General features: G+C 48.7%; 1 protein-coding gene across 1 annotated transcript; it reads left to right on the top strand.

Moving 5' to 3' along the window:
• The first annotated feature begins 1,296 nt into the window (after window positions 1–1,296).
• LOC127217288 (olfactory receptor 1361) lies at window positions 1,297–5,699 on the top strand. Its single transcript, XM_051178228.1, has 2 exons — window positions 1,297–1,313; window positions 4,757–5,699. Exon 2 carries the CDS (start codon window positions 4,758–4,760, stop codon window positions 5,697–5,699), a length of 942 nt encoding a protein of 313 aa, XP_051034185.1. The 5' UTR covers window positions 1,297–1,313; window position 4,757.
• Window positions 5,700–9,987: the final 4,288 nt, after the last annotated feature.

Below are 9,987 nucleotides of genomic sequence, written 5' to 3'. Positions count from 1 at the left end.
TGTTTGTATAGTGCCCTCAGAGCCCTGAGCAGGAGCTAGGGGTTACAGGTACAGGCAGTTTCAAGATGGAAGCTGGAACTGAACTAGGGCCCTCTGCAAGAGCAGAAAATTAAAATTCTCTTATCTATTGAATTGTCTTTCCAACCCCCCCCTCTCTCTCTCACACACACACACACACACACACACACACACACACACACACCATGGCTGGAAACCCAGCACTTCATGCATGCTAGACATCTACCCTTCTCCACCTCAGACATTTCTTGAGGTACCCCTGCCTGAACACCAACCAGTTAATAACTGGGTTAAGTTTCACTGTGATTCTGAGAGGACACATGATGCTCAAGCCGCAGCACATCCAGCCATGGTCCACTAGGAAGACAAGAGTGCAGCTTCCCAGCATGATCTCCAAAGGCTAGCTTGTTCGTCTCAGTAATGGCCCCTCTCCTGCCAGTCCTAGACACCCTGTCCTAACTGAGTAGGGCTGGGACATCAGAGAAAGCTCAGCCTATGCCCTGTGCTTGAGAAACTCCAGGCAGTGAGAGAAAGAAGCAACAACAAACATCCACAGGTCAAGGGTTTGCAGGGAGGCTGGAGTCAGGTCCCCAGGGTGGAGGGGATTCAGGAAAATGTGTCTCCCAGAGGGGGCTCAGGATAAACAGGAGAGTTCAGCTTGAGGAACAAACCTGCAGGAGATGTGGAGGAATTTCAGTCAGAGGACCCAAATATGTAATTTGGGGTCTCAAAAAGTATAGTTAGAAGGGAATGGAAGATGGGGAGTGGTTATAGACAAATGTAGTGAGGTCAGCGGGAACCTGACCCCACAGGGTACTCCCCTCAGCAAGGGAATAGAGCCAGCTGCTGCTGCCTCAAAGTGGGCCGGGTAGCCATTCCTGGAAGAACAGGACAGGCTGAGAGGGATGGGAGGGCATTAATTCAAGGGACTCCATTCCTACCGAAGGCTATGAGAATGTGGCATGCCTGAACACATGGACAAAACAGGAATCGTGGCTGCTACAGACATTGTGTCCCTCACCCCCCCACCCAAATAACAAATTTTACCTTTGTTAACAAAGATAGCAAAGTATAAATGGGGCTATTGTTCCACCTATCCCAGGGTTTGGGCAGGACTAACAGTGTCAAAGAAATTCTAGGGAAACATGCTCTTCAGGGAGAACCCCAAAGAATCCTAAAGACACTGGCACCACAGGCGTGGAGGGAAAACCTGGGAAGAAGCCACAGTCACTCGGCCCCTGAGAAGCTGGCCCGATAGGAATGGAACACAGAACAATTAACCAGTGTCCTAACAAGACCCCAGGGAACAAGCCCAGGATGTGAGGATGGAGGTTAAATGTGCTCTGCCAAGGCCTTGTGCAGTCCTTTGTAGGGACAAAGAGCTGCATCCAGGGTCACCCACTGTGCAAGACCCTTTCCCAAGAAGAGCTGGCTCACCAGGAATCCACAGGTGAGTGGAGACAGATGAGCTGGGCAGGAGAAAGAAGCCACACCAGGCAGCAGGCTGTGGAGGGTGCAGCTGGCCTACTGTGTGACCCTTTCCAGACTCATTAAGTCATGGCTATAAAAAAAGAGAACAAAATGGGCAGTTATGCTGAGCGGTCGCAGTCTGGGTCCTGCACGGTAATGTTGTTCTTTTTCTGTTCATTTGGAGAAGAGAGATTATGTAGCCCAGGCTAACCTGGAGCTTGTAACCCTCCAGCTTCAGCCTCCTGAGTGTTGGGGTGACAAATGAGCCCACCGTGCTCAGGCTGTATATTATGGTATTAAGAACTTTGGAGAAAGACAGAGGGCAATGGGCAATGTGTTGGTTGAGCCATTGATAATTTCTTGAGTCCCCTCAGTGCATGAATGGAGACAAGAGACCTTAGCTGGAGTGCTAAGTGTGGTGAGGGGATTCCATCCATTCCTTGTCATGGTCTTCTGTATACAGCAAGCATCTCATGAATGGTAGCTGTCAGATATCAGCATGAATGTAGGTCAGCAAGAAGCCAGTGCAAGATTTTACAGAGCAGAGGCAGGTCCCCTCACCCTGATCAAGTGCCACTGTAGAGAGTGACCCAGATCAAGCCTGGTGCCAAAGAAACCAGTAGACTGCAAGGTTGAGAGTCAATGGGCCCAAGCTGAGCATCAGCAGGGGGAAGGAGGCTGGGCATGGTGACCCACACCTGTCATCCCAACATGCAGGAAGCCGAGGCAGGAGGATGCTGGATTGGGCCAAAGGTAGAGGATGTGGCACAGTGAAAAGTGACAGCAGAGTCCCTGTACCCATCTCCAGCACTGCAAATAATGATGGCCATCTTATTTAAACACTGGAAAACAGGGCAGAAGGGAAGGAAGAGGAGGGGCAGGAGGAAAAAGAGGATGAAGGAAGGATGAGAAAGGAGAGGAGGAAGCAGAAGATGAGGATATGAGGTATATAAGGTAGTCAGCACCCTTGGGCCGCCAACGGCACCTCTATCCACCCCGAGCCCTGCCTAGCAGCTCTGACTGTAGTGGGGGTGAGGCTAAGCCAGGGGGCCCAGAATCAGGTCAGACACTGAGATAGGGTTGGCATAACCTCTGGGGATCTGAGCAGGTCCAACAAGGATCGGGACACCTGAGAGGAGTTAAGGGCCCTTAGGTGACAACTCACAGGAGTGGTGGCCTTGAGCACAGAATGGTGTTGAGGTCTGAAATTAACTAACCAACTTAGCAGGGCTGAAAAGTGGGAAGTGTGTGTGTGTGTGTGTGTGTGTGTGTGTGTGAGAGAGAGAGAGAGAGAGAGAGAGAGAGAGAGAGAGAGAGAGAGTTTGGTTTTTAGGCATCCAAAAAACATGGAAAATTCCAGTTTAGACAGATTTAGTGGTGCATGCCTTTAATCCCAGCACTCTGGAGCCAGAAACAGAAAGATCTCTGTGAGTTTTAGGCCAGCCTGGTCTATATATCAAGTTCTAGGACAACCAGAGCTACATAGAGACCTTGTCTTAAAATTAAAAAGAAAACAACTCAACTGGATGACAAATTATATTCATTATCCAAACTAAGGAGGAGAAAATAGTCCAGGGAAAGCTAGTGCTGTGTGGTGTGGTCACTTTCATGTTCACCTACACAGAGCTCTCTCTCTCTCTCTATATATATATATATATATATATGTATGTATGTATGTATATGTATATGTATATGTATATGTATATGTATATATATTCTTCTCTCATTCTCTCTCTCTCTCTCTCTCTCTCTCTCTCTCTGTGTGTGTGTGTGTGTGTGTGTGTGTGTGTGTGTGTGTGTAGGTCAGAGGAAAATGTAGGATTCTTTTCTCTCTGACATGGGACCTGGGGATCGACCTCAGGTTGTCAGACTTGGCAGCAAGCTCCTTTACCCACTGAGCCTGGATTTACACTTCCTTTTAAGCAGACCTACTTCTGGTCACAAATTCAGGAAATGACCAGTAGGGCATGAAATCACACACCTGTCACTCATGCACTGGGAAGTGGAGGCAGGAGAATCAGAAATCCAAAGTCAGCCTTGGTACACAAAGAGTTCAAGCCCTACCTGAGCTACAGGAGTCTCAAAAACAGAAGCAGCAAAAAAAAAAAAAAAAAAAAAAAAAAAAATGAAATCCTTGTCTATTAAACCTTGGGTCTTGTACTCCCTGCACAGTCCTGTGTGTTAGAGGCTGGAAGAGAGGAACTTCTGCTGCTGTTACAAAAAGCCTTCAGTTCTCAGTGCCCATGTCAGGAGATCCTGCAAGGGATCCAATGCCCTCTTCTGGCTTCCTAAGGCTCTGCACACAGGCACATACACATATAAAAAAACACTGGAGCCAGGCATGGTGGTGCATTCCTATAATCCCAGCACTGTGAGCTCAAGGCCTACATAGACTCAAAAAAACAAAAATAAGCTGGGCAGTGGTGGCACACAACTTTAATCCCAGAACTTGGGAGGTGGGTCTCTGAGTTCAAGGCCAGCCTGGTCTACAGAGTGAGTTAAAGAACAACCATGGCTACACAGAGAAATCCTGTACTGAAAAACCAAAATAAAAATGATAATGATGATGACAATGATGAAGATGATGATGGTGGTGATGATGATGGTGGTGATGATGGTGGTAATGATGGTGATGATGATGGTGGTGATGATGGTGATGACTGGATCATGACCCTTTGTTACCATTGAGAAACAGTGGCACATTTAGGGGGCAGAACCTAGGGGAAAAGGCATTGGGGTGCTGGCACCTCCTTCCCTCTCCTCCTCTGCCACACCCATCCCAGAACACTGTCTCACATTGCTCCAGCCACAAGGGAGGGACTGAAGCCTCTGAAGCTGTGAGCCATGACAAGCCTGTCCTCTTGTGCAATAGACTGTCTCAAGGATTTTGTGACAGTACTGGGAATCTGATAAACATGCTATCTCAAACAGACATACCCACTCCTGCATAGCATTATTTTTACCTTTTCCCCTTCCAGGAGCCTTGTGCATGCTAGGCAAGCGAGCACTGCCACTGAGTCATCCCCACCCCCCATCACTATGAGAGTCTTAGCAGAGGCTTCACTGCAGTGGTAGAGCCCAGTCTAGAATCCCCCAGTAAGGGGTTGGAGGCATGGCTCAGGGGTGGAGCCCCTGCCTAGAATCCCCAGTAAGGGACTCAGGGGGGATCTGAGCAAGGTGCAGGGGAGTAAGGGGTTGAAGGGGTGCATGGACAGACCTTGGTCAGCACCGTAGACAGATCCAGTTTCTTAACTTATTCTAGGCCTACCATGGAAGGTGCCAACCTTAGTGAGGTCTCCGAGTTCCTTCTGCTGGGCCTGTCACAGGACCCCAGGCAGCAGGATCTGCTCTTTTCCGTCTTCCTGAGCATGTACTTACTCACAGGCCTGGGCAACCTGCTCATCATCCTGGCCATTGCCACTGATCCCAGGCTCCACACCCCCATGTACTTCTTCCTGGCCAACCTGGCCTTCGTAGACATCTGCTTCACCTCCACCACCATCCCCAAGATGCTAGCCAACCACGTGTCAGGACACAAAAGCATCTCGTACTCTGGTTGTCTCACGCAGATGTTCTTCTTCATCTGGTTTGCTGGCATCGACAGCTTCCTGCTGACCGCCATGGCCTATGACCGCTACGTGGCCATCTGTCACCCTCTACATTATACTACGTCCATCACACCCCGCCTCTGTGGCCTCCTGGTCACTGCCTCCTGGACCTCAGCCTTTGCAAATGCCCTGACCCACACAGTCTTGCTGACTCGGCTCTCGTTTTGTGCCCACAACCAGATCCCCCACTTCTTCTGTGACCTCAGCCCACTGCTGAAGCTGGCCTGTTCAGATACATTTCTCAACAATGCCATGGTGTACACCATAGGCGCACTGCCTGTCATCACCCCCTTTGTGGGCATCTTGATCTCCTACACACAAATCTTCACAGCAGTGCTAAAGATCCCATCTGCAGGAGGGAAATGGAAGGCATTCTCCACCTGTGGCTCCCATCTTTCTGTGGTATCCCTGTTCTATGGAACACTCATTGGGGTGTACTTCAGCCCCACATCCTCCCACACAGCCCAGAAGGACACCATGGCTGCAGTGATGTACACTGTGGTCACCCCCATGCTGAACCCCTTTATCTACACCCTGAGGAACAGAGACATGAAAGGTGCCCTGGGAGCCCTTGTTCGAAGGAAGACAGTCTTTGTTGAGTAGACACAGGCTTGGGAGTTGTTCAGAAGGGTGGAAATTAAGCTTCTTTCTCCTGAACTGTCCAGACATCACATGGCTTGAATTGACCAATTATCTTATTCTCCCAAAGTTGTCTACAAAACAGTTGTTTGCTTTAGACTCTCTCTCTCTCTCTCTCTCTCTCTCTCTCTCTCTCTCTCTCTCTCTCTCTGTGTGTGTGTGTGTGTGTGTGTGTGTGCAGTGTCCATGGAGGCCAGAACGAAGCATTAGACTTTTAGAGCTAGAGGAACACACCTTTAATCCCAATCCCCCACCACTCGGGAGGCAGTGGCAGGTGGATCTCTATGAGTTCAAGGCCAGCCTGGTCTACAGAGCAAGTTCCAGGACAGATTCCAAATCTACACAGAAAAACCCTGTCTCGAAAAACCAAAGAAAAAATTATTTGTGTGTGTGTGTGTGTGTGTGTGTGTGTGTGTGTGTGTGTGTCCACAGAGGCCATAGGAGGGCATCAGATTTTTTTTGGAACTGAGATTACAGGTGATTGTGAGCTGCCAGATGTGAGTGCTAGAGTCTGAACTCTGGTCCATGTTAAAACAGCAATCACTCTTAGCTGCTGAGCTATCTCTCTGGTCCCACCAGTAAATCTTTTTTACCTCAGATGTTTAACCATGATTAACCATGATTAACCATGACTGTCAGATTGTTTGGATTAGGAGATGGCTAAGGGGCCATTGCAAGGTCTTGATAAATGCAGCTCTTGCCTGTCATCACAGGGGCTCTTTTTGCAGCAGAGGGACGCTATCACAGAGACCCACAACTGGTCAAATGTAGAGAAGAAGTGACCATGGGCTGCACAGCCCCAAATGGGGCATCTATAACAGTAATCCTAAGGCTCAGGGGACGACATAGAAAGGGGCAAAGGGGCTGGAGAAACGGCTCAGTGGTTAAGAGCACTGGCTGCTCTTCCCGGGGTCCTGAGTTCAATTCCCAGCAAACACATGGTGGCTCTCAACCATCTCTAATGAGATCTTCTGCCTCTGGTGCACAAGCATCTCTTTAACCCTCCCACCATTGTTTTGTTTTGTTCTTGAGAGAAAAAAATAAAATAAAACAGCAACCTTATTATATAGGCTTGGCTAGCCTGGAATTCTCTGTCTAACCCAGGCTAACTTCAGACTGCAGCTCTCACTCAGTATCTGTGGCTTCTCCCACTATGTCTCACCAGCCCCCTACCCTAACCCTCTCCAGTTTCCCAAGCTTCCCTTTCCAGTATCACTCAGCCACTGTGGTTCTCTCTGCCTTCCTTTGTCTCCCTCTGTCTTCCCTTCTCTCTTGTTCTCCCCCATCCCCACCCCTCACTCCCATCCCACACCATGGCTCAGTTCCTTCTGGACACCTCCATACGCCTCTTGCTATATTCTATCACCTGTCTAAAATCAACCTCTCCTCAGCATACCTGAAAGCCCCCATGCCCTCACTATACAAAGCATCAACCCCCTCCCTCATGTAGGCTGCCCAAGAACTGAGATCGCAAGTGTGTGCCACCATACATGGTGTCATTGTTGGGTTGTGGTTTGAATGTGTGTGAGATATTCCCCGCAGGTTTGTGTGTCTGAATTCTTGGTCCCCAGAAGGTGGCACTATTTGGAGAGCTTATGCATCTTTGGGCTATGAGACTTAGCTGGGAGAAGTGGTCTCTGGTGTGGACCTTGACAATGACACCCACTTCCTACCCAAGCCGTCTGCTTCATCTCCCTATATGTAATAAATAGCAGCTGCAAGGCTCACACCTCCCCAGACTGAGACACTTCTCCATGTCTTCCCTGTCACGTAGATTGTATCCTTCAGACTGTGAGTCAAAATAAACACTTTCTTCTGTCCTATCTCAGTAACTACACACATTTAAAGAACGTGTCTGAGTGAATGGTAGTTTCTTCAGCCCACAGGTAAGACTCTAGCAAACATGGATGGTAATCCCCCCTCACTTTCTCTAGTCCACCCACAGTTCTCAGGCAGACCAACAACTTCCACCATGGAAGGTCAATTGTGTCCCCCCAAAATATGTCAATCAAAATAAATATTTTTATTTATAAAGTTGCTTTACAAGATGTCCTGTTGTAGAAACTGGATGGAGTAAACTTCCTTACTTTAGTGATTGGCCAGGCTCAGCTACAGCAACAAAGAACAGGTGAAGGTAATGAAGAGAGAGTTCCAGGACAGGCACAAAGCTACACTGAGAAAAAAGAAAGAAAGAATTGGATGAGCGGCATGGAGCAACCATTCAGTGGGTAAGAGCACTGGCTGCTCTTACAGGTTCAATTCCCACCCAGTTGGGTGGTTCACAACTACTTGTAACTTCAGCTTCAGGGATCCATCACCCTCTTCTGCCTCCTCGAACCCCCATACCTGCACATACTTCCATCCAGACATACGTAACAGGGCCCTTAGTACAACTGATCCATGATGGAAGTGCCATTCAGGCCATTAAAAACTCAGCAAGAAGACAGTACCACCAGCTGGCATTAAAACAAAGACTTAATCCATCAAAGTCCACAGTTCTGGGAAAGTCTAACTGTACTAACCTTGCTTTTAGTTCTGGGAAAGTCTAACTGTACTAACCTTGGTTTTGGCTCCTGAAGCTCCACTTCTAGATAACTGTTCTTGCTAACTGAAGTGTGTCAATCCAGGATACAGTTTTTGTGCTTAAAAACTCAACCTGAGAAAGGCTCAAGGCTACACTGGGATCCTGACCACCCAGGGTAGTCTCAGGCTGGCTAATAAAGACATCCTATTGGCTTAAACTAGTGTCTAAGTAGTCTTCTCTGGTGGATGCCCCACCACACATACATGTAATTTTACCCATAGGAATAAGTTTACGTGCATTGGTGTTTTGCTTGTATTTGTCTGTGTGAAGGCGTCAGATTCCCTGGAACTGTGAGCTGCCATGTGGATGCCGGGAATTGAACCCACATCCTCTGGCAGAGCGGTCAGTGCTCTCAACTTCTGAGCCATCTCCCCAGCCCAGAAAAAGCACTGGACAACTGAGGCCGGAGCCGTGGTTACTGGTCTATCAGAGACCTGACTGACATCCTGCAACACACATCAGAAGACTCACAAATGCCTGTAATTCCAGATCCAAGGGGTCCGACACCCGCTTCCGGCCTTCCTAGAGACCCACATGTACACACACAGAGACAGAGACACACAGGTACATTAAATAAATAAAATAATAGCTGAGTGACTTTCGGGCTCCTAACCTGAGGTATCTGCTTTTGCTTAGAAAGATTCAAAGGGAAGTTGAGCCCCAGCGGCTTCCCCCAAGCTAGACTTCCTGGTCTCCCTTCTCTGCCCTGGCAGGCTTCCGGGCTGCCTCCCACACAGCCTGGCTTGGGGGTCAACACATACACACATACAGTAAAATATGTACCAGAATGTGTAACAGTAAAATAAATTCTGAGGGAGAAAGAAAGGAGAGCACACAGTGAGACCTCTCCCTGCACAGACTAGGTGGGGCCACAGGGTGGCCTCCTGAACTCAGCTGCGGGAGATAGCAAGGGAAGTACTCCAAATACCTGCAGGACCATGGAGGCCGGGGGTCGGGAACCCCAGGGACCTTGTCACACATGCCAAGACCCCAGGAACTCTGAGGCTGCAGAAACCAGCAGCCCTCTCTCGCCCTTCCTCCACACAGCACAGAACCTGCTGGAGCCGGCTGGACCAGAGGACTTCACCTTTAACTCGGGTGGTTGTGCCAGCAATTCTCTCCAGAACATGAGCCCTCAGCCATGAGCAGGGGGTCCTCCTTCCACAGTGGGCAGCAGTTCATGCACACACTCACAGCTGGCCAAAGGTCTAAGATTAAAGTGACTGTTGAGTACTCAGCCAGAAATGGGCCGGCTCCATCACCACCCCTTTCTCAGAGTTCAAAGAACACCTCATAGGAGGTGGCAGAAAGAATGTAAGAGGTAGAGATGGGAAGGAGTGCTGCAAAATGCTGTCTTTTGAATACAACGGAGCCATTGCATTCACGAACTTAACTTCACAAGCTCAAGCTAAGAAGACAGGTCAACATTTCAATGGGCAGTGTTAATTGCACTATGAGTTACATACATATATACAGAGAGAGAGAGAGAGAGAGAGAGAGAGAGAGAGAGAGAGAGAGAAGAGGAAAAGGAAGAGATAAAGCAGAAAGTTGGAGGGAGACATGTTGGAGAGGTATCAAGGGATTAGAAAGGGATGCATAGGATCAAGATAGCCATGTATGAAACTGTAAAGCAGGGGCACTAAGATGACTTAGCAGGTAAAGGCACTT

The sequence above is a fragment of the Phodopus roborovskii genome, unplaced genomic scaffold, assembly GCF_943737965.1.
Source record: "Phodopus roborovskii unplaced genomic scaffold, PHOROB, whole genome shotgun sequence".
Lineage (NCBI taxonomy): Eukaryota > Metazoa > Chordata > Mammalia > Rodentia > Cricetidae > Phodopus > Phodopus roborovskii.
The sequence above is the reverse complement of the archived record's forward strand: the minus strand, read 5'-3'. Positions and strand labels throughout refer to the sequence as shown.

Bases quoted from the DNA above. Each gene is read 5' to 3' on its own strand.
- LOC127217288 (XM_051178228.1), top strand. From the start codon at position 4,758: ATGGAAGGTGCCAACCTTAGTGAGGTCTCCGAGTTCCTTCTGCTGGGC.